General features: G+C 64.8%; 1 protein-coding gene across 5 annotated transcripts; it reads left to right on the forward strand.

Moving 5' to 3' along the window:
- Positions 1–40: 40 nt before the first annotated feature.
- SCNN1D (sodium channel epithelial 1 subunit delta) lies at positions 41–11,148 on the forward strand. 5 transcript variants are annotated; one of them, XM_059136249.1, is made up of 15 exons: positions 41–121; positions 1,962–2,705; positions 5,070–5,137; positions 6,917–7,293; positions 7,857–8,064; positions 8,174–8,364; positions 8,535–8,623; positions 8,700–8,863; positions 8,976–9,074; positions 9,416–9,533; positions 9,662–9,740; positions 9,826–9,883; positions 10,056–10,120; positions 10,240–10,315; positions 10,423–11,148. In XM_059136249.1, exons 2-15 carry the CDS (start codon positions 2,624–2,626, stop codon positions 10,726–10,728), a joined length of 1,980 nt encoding a protein of 659 aa, XP_058992232.1. In that variant the 5' UTR covers positions 41–121; positions 1,962–2,623; the 3' UTR covers positions 10,729–11,148. The 5 variants fall into 5 exon arrangements, with proteins under 5 accessions (XP_058992232.1, XP_058992234.1, XP_058992233.1 ...); XM_059136251.1 differs by having other exon boundaries at positions 61–892; positions 1,253–3,783; positions 4,829–5,137; XM_059136250.1 differs by having other exon boundaries at positions 61–892; positions 1,253–2,705; positions 4,829–5,137.
- The last annotated feature ends 484 nt before the right edge of the window (positions 11,149–11,632 follow it).

Genomic DNA, 11,632 nt, shown 5'->3' on the forward strand with positions numbered 1-11,632 from the left:
GCGCGTGCGCACTGGCGAGCGGCCTCGTGGGGCGGAGCCCCCGGGCGGAGGGTCGGCGCGTGCGCACGGGCAGGCTGGGCCGCCCGGGGCGCAGGACCGGCTCGGACGCGCGGCCTCTCAGGTGGTCTGCTCAGGTGGTCGGGGCTCTGGGAAGCATCCTTCCGCCGTAATGCTGTCCGGCGGGCGGCCCCAGGGGTTGTCAGCGGCCGCAGGGATCCTGGACCCCCTCACCCTGCACGGTGTCTTCCTCCCCGAGAAGCCCGGCCGACGGGGCCGCCCCAGAGCGGGGCGCGCGGTTCTGGGGAAGACAGACAAGCCCAGGCACAGGGTGACCCCCGAGGTGCCGGCCTGCCCTCCGCTTTGAGTTCACTCGGACCCCGACCCTCCCGTCGGCTCCCTTGCAAAGGACGGGGCCAGTCCGGCCTGGGGGGGCGCGGTCCTCGCGCCGTCGTGTAACAGGAGAGCGCCCCAGGCACTACTGTGCCGCGGCCCCATCAGTGACTGAACCCGCTCTGGCACCTGAGGGTCAGGTCCTGATTGGCCTTCCTTGCCCGGCCACCAGTGAGGCGCGGGGATGGGGAGCCCTGCGAGAACCTGTGTCAGGTGGGGTCTGCCGTGGGCAAGCCTGTCCAGCCCCTGCCCATGGCGAGAGCCGGCCTCATAAAAATAGTTCCACTGTTTCCCCAACTGAATTTTCCACCCAGCCCATGAATAGGGTCATTATGCAACAGTGGACACTGCACTGAGGCTTGCCTTCTGCTCCCACGGTCCCCTCCCTGGCCGGGGGGTGGGGGAGGTGGGGAGAAGCTGGCCACCCCGGCATGGGAGTACGCCTGAAACAGGCAGGTGGGGATACTGTTCCAAGGGCCAGGACATGAGGATGACACATGAGGTAGGAAAGTTGGAGTCTGAACGTGGGGTGGGCGGGGGGGGGGGGGGCGCTGAGCAAACCAGCGGGAGCTGCCTCCCGTCCTCCCTAGAGAGAAAATCCAGGACAGGCCCAAGTACGGGCCTCAGGTGTCCCCCCATAGGTTGTGTCAGGGGAAATGCTGCATATCAACTAGGAGGCAGGTGGTGGCCATCAGCCCGGACACATCCGGAGAGGTCATTGCTGTGTTGGACTGTATGGCTCTGTGGGACATAGCTGGGGCTCCAGCCCTGCACTGTGCCCCTGACTGCCTCATGGCGTGGGCCACGAGTCAACGCGGTAACTGATCACATGCCCATGACAGTGGACACTGGGCACCAACAGGTCCAGCCGTGGCAACTGGTGGAGGACAGGCACCATGCTGACCCTCGAGTCTGGCCCACCCAGGAAATCTCCGGCAGGATCTGAGTAGCTGCGGCAGATCTGACCCCAGGCCTTGGGTGGAACCCGGAAGGAGTGCTCATGGTCCCTCCATCCATCTGCAGCCAGACAAGTCAACCCGTGGGAATCCGGCCTGCTTCTGCCTCCAACCATATCACCCGTCCCCGGCCTGCCTGCCTTCTGGGGAGGCTGGCAGCTTCCAGAGCTCAGCCTCCTGCTGCCACACTCAGCATGCTGACTTCACTCCTCTGCCTCCTCCAGGGTCCGCCATCCCCACAAGGGGCAGACCAGCTGTTTTTAGCACATGGCAAGTTATGTAAGGGAGGCCTCTCTGGGGCAGCTGGGGTTCGAGCGCAGGTGTGTCTGGCACACACCCACACACACCTGCAGAGCACAGGCTGTGACAGAGTGCGGTTGGGGCAGAGGCAGGTAGAGGCCCTCTCTTGCCTCAGTTTGTCTGTGTAAAATGGGGGTGCTGACTTATGTGGGAGCACCTTGTTGGGAAAACTCAGCTCGGAGCCCCTCAGCATCAGCCCCCACCCTCCTGATCACCAAGCACCCTGAGTCACAACTAAGGGAGAAATTCCCGAAGACAGATGTGGCCAGCAGGTCCTGCCAAGACCTCACTCCGACCACATTTGCTGTCTTCCAGGTTCCCAAGGCCCAAGCTGCCCAGCCCTCTGGCCATAGAGCTGATGGCCCCAGCAGTTGAGACAGGCGTGGGCAGCTCGGCTGGCAGCAAATGACAACTGAGACCCTCTCAAACTCCAAAGTCACCCTTTTGGAGCACAAGGAGGAGCTAGCCCTTTCTGCCAGACTTCAGCCCCTGCCTCTTGTGCCAATGGCCCTGCTATAGGAAGAGGCTGGCTGTGCTCTCTCCTGAGCATCTTGGGTGGGGGTCCCATGGCTCTGTGTGGGAAGAGCTACCAGGAAACCACAAGGGTTAAAGTGAAGAAAACATCCCCTACCTGTGGGCTGCTACGCCCTCCCCAGGCCAGGGCTCAAGAGGGGGTCCTGAAGAGCCAGCCTGGAGGTGACCAGGCAGGAAGTGTTCACACACCGCGACCCTTCCGGGGGAGACACCTGGCCAGACCCTGAGCATCCCCCCCTGCCCACCGCCTGGCTGGAGGCACCTCAGGGAGCCCCTCTGGGCTCCCTAGAGCACCTGCTTAACCCTGTGGTCAGTGTTTGAAGGGGTGGGGAGGTTCCCCATTTGCACCAAGAAGGCCCCTCCCCCTCCCAGAAGCGGGTGGGCCAGTCTGCAGACCCCCACCAACCCACATCCACCAGGAATCCACCACACATGTAGAATCCATGGGCTCGGACTTCACCTCGGTCACACCAGAAGCCCCAGGACCATCTCTAAGCTGCCCCCGAGGGAGAGGGGTACCTGCAGGTGAGTAAGCTGAGCCTGGGGAGCCCCAGGAGACAGCAGGCGCCGACAGTCTCTGGGGCAGCCCCGGCCTGGGCTCCCTCAGCTCAGCCTCGGTGAAGCCTATCCCTCAAAGTCCCAGAGGGGGTGATACTCAGTACGTGGGGGCCGGCTGTCCTACATTCCCTCTGGGGAGAGGGGTGGAGGATCTGGGGCCACCTGCCTGTCCCTTCTCTGAGGTGTCCTCACACCCTTCAGTACGGTTCTGGAGGGTAACCACATGGGCCTCCCCTGCGGCAGGAGCTGGGCTCACCCAGTCCTTCCCAGCCTGCACTCCTGCTCCTCCTGGGGCCGGGGAGGCCTGGGGAGGCAGGAGGGGGGAAGCACCAGGAGGGGAGGATACAGTCTCTTGGCCTGGCGAGACTGCCAGAGTGCTCTCTGCCCTCCCAGAGGTGGGCTCTGGGGTGACCTCCTCCCCCCACACTGGTCACCGATCCTTGCCCCCGGGCGCCTTATGCGTGGGCCGGTCTCAAGCTGTTTCCCCAGGATGAGGGAAGGAGGGTTTGTGCCTTCTGCCTTGAGCCCCTCTGGTACAGGTCATCATCACAGGCTTGCCTCTGTCCCTGGCCAGGGCTCCCTCTCCCACAGGAAAGTAGGGGCTCCTGTTCCCTGTAAGATGCCCTTGGCTGGCTGAGACTCTGGCTAGACTTGAGCCCCCCAAGACCGGGGTCTCCAGGACCCTCCTTCCTGGAAGCAACCTTCTTCAGTCTCCTGAGCCACAGGTCACTCCTGCTCTGATTACCCAGAGTCCCCAGGGCCTTCCTCTCTGCCTAGAGGCCTCCCCGAGGACAGTGTGTCCCCCATCCCCTCGGTAACATCACCTAGCCCACAAAGGAAAGCTGCTCTGTAGAAGAGGGCCTGGGACACCCCGGGCCTGTGCTGAGTCTGGAGAGCCTGATGGGGGCTTGGGGAGGGGGTATCCACACCAGTGGTGTTGGCTGGTCCCACCCCTGAGCCTTGAGCAGGAAGAGGAAACTAAGGCCCATGTTGCACTTGAGGAAATGGGCTCCGAGAGGTTGATTAATCCGGGCACGTTCACATGGTAAGTGTCGGAGCCGTGACTCACCCCCGCACCCCGCTCTTCCCCAGGCAGGCATGACGCCCTTCCCCCAGACGTCAGCAGGGGCCGTCTACCTCCTTCCAAAGCCTCACCCCTCCTCCGAGCCAAGGCCTCCCAGCAGGGCCTATGGGAAGCGAGGCCCCCTTCCTCACCCCAGTCCAGGCCCTCCGCACTGATTTGGGGTGGGGTGTCAGGAACCCAGAGCTTGCCTCTGTGGGGGAGCGGGGGCCAGGCAGAAGGGCCTGAGACACACCCCCAAACCTGGGACCAGGCTGAGGGTTCTGGTTATTGGGATGTGAGGTTTCTGGGTCATCCTGGAGACATGTTGGACCCCCCCACCCCGGGGGCCAGAGGTGGCGGGGCACCCTGGGACTGGGGGGCACTGGGCACCCTGCCCTCAGCACAGCGTCCAGCCTTACCCGGTCACACTGAGGCCCAGGACTTCAACCCCCATGCCAGCGTGATCCGGCCCCTGAGTGTGCTGTGTGTTCTTAGCGTGTGGTGTGTGGTCTTAGTGTCTCTGCGGCCAAGACGTGTGGTGTGTCATCTTCGTGGGTGGTGTGTTGTCTTAGTGTGCGGTGTGGTCAGTGGTGGCCTTCGCGTCTGCTGGGCAGGGGAACCGTGTGCCGCAGGGCACCAGGTGTCGCCTCCACACCCAGGGCCTGGGTTGTCCCACAGTTTGAGCCTGCCCCAGTGGCTGGGTGACCGGCCCTAGACACCGGGGTTCTGGGAGCGCAGGTCCCTGCCTGGCGTCCCTCGGTCACAGACACCCGTGGTCGGTGCTAGCAACGTGAGCCGGGCAGGCAGTGGAAGGCAGGGATCCCTTGCTGGCCTGTCAGGAAACAGAGAAGGGAGGCGCGGCGGGTGTGTGTGGGGGGGGGTTGGTTGCTGCCACCAGAAGAGCAGGTGTCTGACCCCTGAGAGATCTGAGCTTTGGGAGCTGGAGGAGAGGAGGGTCTGCTCCGCGAGAGGCAGGTGAGCCGTGCAAGGGGGTCGCGGCCAACACAGACCTCTCCTCTCCCTGTAGAAACCAGGAGCCACTCATCCCCAGACCTCACATCCAGGGCTCTGTGCAAGAAAAGCTCACCGGGGGAAAGACCCCCATCCCTGTCCTCGGGGCTTCCCCTTCCGGGTCCGGAGTGGGTGTGTCCGGCCCTGGCCCTGGCAGATGGGCCCCTCCCATCTCCCACGCCTCGCCAGCCTGTTATAAAGAGGAGGCTGCCGGGCCAGTGTCGGGCCACATCCCACGCTGTCTTGTCACCTCCTAGAGCTGCCATCACTGGGGCCAACGCCACGGAGAATGGAGACACCTGCAGAAGGAGACTCTGGCTCCCAGGTACCATCAGGGAAGCCCCCTGACGTGGGCTTCCTTTCCCATGGTGGGGGGCGAGGAAAGGTCATCCCTCGGGGCTTCTGGAACCTGAAGGGGAGGGGGCTGTGTCTCACATGTCACCCTGAGCACATGCAGGCACTGAGGGCAGAGAAGAGGGTCATGCGGTCCCCACCAACCGAGGGCTTGGTACGTGTGGCGGGTGTATGTGTCTATGTACACACTTGTGCACATGTGTGTGTACAGGAGGCCAAGCACCCCTGCTGCTGCTGCATCAGACTTGGGGCACCTCCGATCCCTCAGTGCATCTGGGGCCATCCCAGGTGTCTGGACCCTGCCCCGTCTCAGGAAGCCCTGGAAGCTCTCAGGGGTCCTCGAGGTCCCCATCTCCAGGGTGTCCCCTCTTCCTCCCCTGCCAGCCCCCACCGAGCCAGGAGGGGGCTGCTTTGGGCTACACGTCTAGAGGAGGGTAAACATGGTTGCTGGAGTCAGAAAGAACTTTCTGGAGCCCCTTCTGCCTAACCTACAACACGCAGCTGAGGATCCTGGCCCACCCTGAAGACCCAGTGTGATCCTGGGGGACAAACATACATGGGCAGAGCTCTGTGCAACATGAGAGCCAGCGTAAGGACCCCATGTTGGCACCCACTCCTGGCCGGACGTGGGGGAGGCCCACAGACTTGAAACGGGGAAGGAAGGCCGCTGGTAGCTGGCCTGCTCCGACACGCAGTTTCCCAGAGCGCAGGGGAGCAACCTGCTGAGGCCCACCAGGCAGGGCACCTGCTGGCTGAGACGCAGCAGGGGCTTCCCTGCTCAACCCCCTGCCCAGGTGACTCAGGAGGGGGCCAGAGCTCAGGAGGCTCTGCCCTGGGTGCAGGGAGGCCTAGTGATTCAGACCAAGAGGCGGACGGTGTGGGAAGTCCCCCGGAGGCCTGCGCGGTGACTCCACAGGTTTTCGGGAAGAGTAGGCCTGGCCTCATCACGGTCCCATGTCCCTGTGTGCTGGGGGTCTGTGGGTCTCGAGGTCCTGGGTGTGGCCCTACTTCTCCAGGGCAGGGCCCTCAGGTCGCCCCACGGGCTAGCCCACCGGCCCCCACCCACTCTTCCTGAAGCCCTGGTTTCACAAATAGGATTTCCCTGGGGACAAACTCAGCAGATGCTCCCTCACTGGGGTCCAGAGCACGGAACAGTCCTCAGGCCCAACCTTTGGCCCAGACATGGCCAGAGCAGCTCGGTTCCTTCAGTCCCAAACAAGCATGGCCAAGCTGGCCACTAAGAGTGGGTAGAGGCCACTGAAGCGCAGAGTCTTGTCTTTGTAGGGGCCCCAGACCTTCAACATTGGCTCAAGGCCCAAGGACACAATACAGTCCCCACCCCAAGCAGGTCACCTGGCCTGCCCCTCTCTACAGGCCCCTGCCCCATGTGAGTAGACAGTGACAGGGACCCCCCCACCAACCTCAGGACTGCATGCAAACAGGACCAGTGAGGGCTTGGACCCCATGTTCTCTGCTGTCCCTGTCCCCACCAGCAGACCCCACTATGGCTGCAAAAAGACAGGCCTGCGGAGGCTGCCCGGTGCCCTGCCCCGAGGTGGGGGATTGGGGTAGGGGGCTGCAAGGCCCCTTGGGCTGATGGGGCCTCTTTGGAGCATCAGGGGGCTGGGTGGTGCCATTGGTGACCGAGGGACAGAGGTGGAAGTCCTACCAGCCCAAGGTGAGGAGGCCCAAGTTGGAGTTGGGCCGGGCAACAGACTGGGGCCACACTAAGGCGGCTTCTCGGACACAGGGAGGAGCCACGGCCTGCACAGCCACAGCCGGTGGTTCCCTGACAGTCTGCGAGGACCAGCGGCCGCCGCCAGCCCTGCAGGAGGACAGGCAGAGGGAGGGGCTGGTGGAGCTGCACACCTCCTTCCGGGAGCTGCTCACCTTCTTCTGCACCAACGCCACCATCCACGGCGCCATCCGCCTGGTCTGCTCCAGCCAGAGCCGCGTCAGGACGGCCTCATGGGGGCTGCTGGTGGCAGGCGCACTGGGCGTGCTCTACTGGCAGTTCGGGCTCCTCTTTGCCGAATACTGGCGCTACCCGGTGGTTGCCACAGTGTCCGTGCACTCGGAGCCCAAGCTCTTCCCAGCCGTCACTCTGTGCGACATGAATCCGCACAGGTGAGGGGGGCCGACTCCCACCTCTGCGGCATCTCCCCGGCTGTGGTCACCGCGGAAGGCCAACCGGGTCACAAGGCCCAGGCCGCTGAGGACCCCACCTCGCGCCACCCTTGTGCCCAGTTGCTCAGTCGGGAACCCTGAGACCTCTGCTCTGGGCAGCAGCAGCGGGGGTGGGGTGGGGTGGGCAGGGGGGCGGGCCGTGTGTTCAGGGACAAAGAAGAGCCAGCTGGAGCTTGGAGTGATCTGAGCCACCAGACACCAGGGCCTGGGCAGTCCGGGAAGGGTGAGGGGAGGGGGGAGGGAGCGTTCCAGCAGGGCAGCCTGGAGCTGGGCTCAGGGGTGGGGAGCAGGGCGACATTTCCTGTGAGGAGGCAGAGGAGCAGGTAGGAGCTGGGGCCCAGCCAGGGGGCCGGTGGAGTCCACACGGGGTGGGGGTGCTTCTAGGGTATCCAGGCTGGTCTCTGGGATCAGCACCAAGGGGGCCGACCCTACTCTCCCCAGCAATACTTTGGGACTGACGTGGGGGCTCTGACTCACCTCGCACCCCCCCCCCCACCGCCCAGGCCGCGCTCAGCCCGCCACCACCTGCAGGTGCTCGATGAATTTGCCCAGGAGAACATCCAGTCTCTCTACAAGTTCAACTTCAGCAAGAACAGGGACGTCCTCTCTGCAGCTGACCAGCTCCCACAGCCTGCCTTCTACCTGGACCGCGGGGTCCGCCTGCAAAGGTTGAGCCGACCCGGTGGCCAGAATAAAGTGGGTTTCAGACTGGTGAGTGTCCCTAGCCCTGCACGGTCCGGGCACACTGTCACTCTGCAGATCTCTGAGTGGGGGTAGGCAGCTGAGAGGGCCGTGCTGACCGGCCCCCCACGGCCCGCAGTGCAACAGCACAGGTGGGGACTGCTTGTGCCGTGCCTCCACGTCGGCTGTGACAGCTGCCCGTGAGTGGTACTGCTTCCATTATGTGAATGTCTTGGCCCTGATGCCCACCGCCCACGAGGACAGCCACCGCAGCGACAGAGGCCACTTTGTCCTCTCCTGCCAATTCGATGGCCAGGACTGCCAGGCCCGGTGAGTGGGGGGCGGGGCAGCTGACTGCAGGCACGGGCACCACCCCTGGGGTCCGGCTGGCGGCAAACAGCTGCCCACAGAGGTAGGACAGGCCGTAGTCCCTCGGGCTCCACACAATGGGGTCCTGGGCCGAAGGGGTGTGCTGGTGTGAGTGTGGTTCCCGGTTCCAGGCACTTCCGGACGTTCCACCACCCCACGTACGGCAGCTGCTACACCTTCGACGGCGTCTCAGCTGCACAGCACCAGGGCGTCACCCGCGGTGAGTGCCAGCCCACAGCCGAGTGGGGGGCGGGCGACATCCAGGCCAGCCTGGCCTCACCCCCTTCCCCTCCCAGGGATCAGCCTGGTCCTCAGGGCTGAGCAGCGGCACCACCTGCCTCTGCTGTCCACGGAGGCCGGCGCTAGGGTCATGATTCATGGACATGACCACACGCCCTTCCTGGAGCACCAGGGCTTCAGCATCCGGCCAGGGACCGAAACCACCATCGGCATCCGAGAGGTGGGTGGGCTCCCGAGAGCCGGCGCAGAGGAGGGGCTCCAACCCTCCCACTCCCCAGCCCTGGGGGATGAAGGGCATCCCCAGCTGCGCTGAAGCATGCCCCCTACCCTAGGACGAAGTACGCCGGCTGGGGAACCCCTACAGCCACTGCAGCGAGGGCGCAGACGGTGTGGACGTGCCCCTGCTCTACAACGCCTCATACACCCTGCAGGCGAGTCTGGGGCCGCGGCGGTGGAACAGGAGCTTCTCAGGAGGGGCAGGGAGGCCGGGAGAGAAGGTGGTCAGGGGACGGAGACCTGGAGCCTGGGTTGGCCCTGGGAGAGGGAGGCCAGGGGAGGCTTAGGGGAAGGCCCAGGGGACGTAGAAGGCAGAGACCGGGAGTTGGGAGGCAGCAAGGGAGGCACCTGGGGAAGGGGTGGCCGAGGGGAGTGAAGGGGAGGGCAGGGAGGGCGGGTGCCCTGCCGAGAGGGAGGTGAAGCAGGCCCTTTGTGGACCCGGGGAGGGATGACCGCCTCCAGGACCTGCAGCTCACGTCCCCTGCTGTCTCCCCAGGCCTGCCTGGTGTCCTGCTTTCAGCAGCTGATGGTGGAGACCTGCTCCTGCGGCTACTTCTTCTACCCCCTGCCGTCGGGGGCCGAGTACTGCAGCTCCGCGAGGCACCCGGCCTGGGGTGAGAGTCCCCCACCCGGCCACTGGTGGGGAGGGCGGTCAGGCCTTGCCAACCTGCAAACCTCTCCACCACCCCCCGGTCGATCCTAGCGGGTTCATCTGTGACAACCTCCCCCTGCACCGCCACAGGTCACTGCTTCTACCGGCTCTCCAGGGACCTGGGGACCCACCGGCTTCCCTGTAGCTCACGCTGCCCCAGGCCCTGCAGGTGGGTGGCTGGTGTGGGGGCTCGGGGTCAGAGGCTGCCGCCACAGCACCCCAGCAGGAGTGTACCGGGGGGTCTGTCTCTCCAGGGAGTCTTCCTACAAGCTCTCCGCTGGGACCTCCAGGTGGCCCTCCTCCAAGTCAGCTGTGAGTGCCCTAAAGGGGTGGGTAAGGGATGGACAAGCCGGTGGGTCTCCCAGGTCCCAGAGGCCTCACCCTAGACCAGCCTGTGCCCCTGTGGTCCCCACTCTGAACACCTGCCCCACAGCGCCCTGAGGGCTGTGAGGAACAGTGGCCCCAGTGAGCCTTCTGTGCACAGGACTGGATCCTGGCGGCGCTGGGCAAGCATGGCCACAGGAGCCTAGGCCAGACCCCAGGCCTCAGGTGGGTGCACGCCCCCTCCAGAGGACACGGCCCAGCCCCTCCCTCTGCCAACCTTGTCCTTAGTACCCCTGCCATGCGGGCGCCCGGGCCCAGCCCCTCACGCCTCTGCCTTGCCGCAGGAGCAGCGTGGCCAAGGTGAACATCTTCTACCAGGAGCTCAACTACCGTAGGGTGGATGAGACACCAGTTTATTCGGTGAGCCAGCCAGGGACCCACGGCCTTGGAGGGGCTGGAGCAGTGGCGGGCCAGACCCCCCAGGGCCCAGCTGTGGGCACCTGCTCACCGCCCCCTGATGCCTGCAGGTGCCCCAGCTGCTGTCAGCCATGGGCAGCCTCTGGAGCCTGTGGTTCGGCTCCTCGGTCCTCTCTGTGCTGGAGCTGCTGGAGCTGCTGCTTGACGCCCTGGCTCTCATGGTGCTTCGGGGCTGCCGCTGGCTCCACACAGCTCAGGGGTCCCAGCTGGGGGCAGCCACAGGGGCACCCCCCACGATCCCAGGAACCGAGCAGTTACCCACTGACCGCAGGAATATCAACCATCTGGGGGGCCCTGCTGGCCTTGTGCCCCGCAATCCTTCCAGGAGCTCTGGCCAGAGTCTGCTGAAGAGTTAGGCCACACAAGCGCCCCCTGCCCCACGCCCGAACCAGCAGGAGCTTATTCTGATCCTGAGGGATGTGGCTGCAGCAAGCTCTCCAGGCTGCCCACGGGGAACCAGACCTGCCCCCCAGAGCCACTGCCAGGAGGCCAAGCCAAACCCAGGGCCAGGAAAGCGGCACTGGGGGCTCCAGGCAGGCAGGCAGGAGGATGCCCAGCCCACCGGGCACTCTCATCAGCCGGCCACCTGCCCAGCAGCGGCCTCAGGGACGCCCAGGGCAGCGGGCAGGGGAGTGTCCCTACCTCTCTGGGTTCCCATGTCTAGTTCGTGCACAGCTGGGAGTGTGGGTGCATACAAGGGGGGAGGGGCCTCCACAGGGGAGTGTGCCCGTGTGGTTGGTGTCACGTGAATATATATGCATTTCTAAGCGTGTCAACACGTCTGTCTATGTCTGTGTGCAGCTATGCACAGGCATGGGGCAGGAGCCGTCCTCAGCTTGGGGCAGGTTGGGGAAAGGCTGCTGTGCAGTAAATTAGCGATTCCACCTGGCGGCTGCCTTGTGCTCTCCTTCCCAGCAACCCTTCCTGAGGGACCTGAAAGCCCCAGGCTGCTGCTCCACCTCTGGGAGACACAGACACACTGTGGGGGCTGGGGGAGAGGAGGACCCGGTGCCCACGGCCAGCTTGTGGGGTCAGGGCTTGGCCGGGAGAGAGGACCAGCCCGGGACCACACTCCTTGGTTAGTGTCTCTTGCTGCTGCTCCCTCCAGGGGGCACAGTCCAGGCCAGAGAAAAGCAGGGAATGGGGGCTGGGGGTGTAGGGAGTCAGTTTCCATCGAAGAAGCCCCAGGGCCGCCCGCAGGGCCCCCAGCAGGCGGGGCCTGGGTTCTGGCTTACCGCATCCTTTTGGGGCACTCAGGGC

Source organism: Mustela lutreola, chromosome 10 (genome assembly GCF_030435805.1).
Source record: "Mustela lutreola isolate mMusLut2 chromosome 10, mMusLut2.pri, whole genome shotgun sequence".
In the NCBI taxonomy this organism is placed as follows: Eukaryota; Metazoa; Chordata; class Mammalia; order Carnivora; family Mustelidae; genus Mustela; species Mustela lutreola.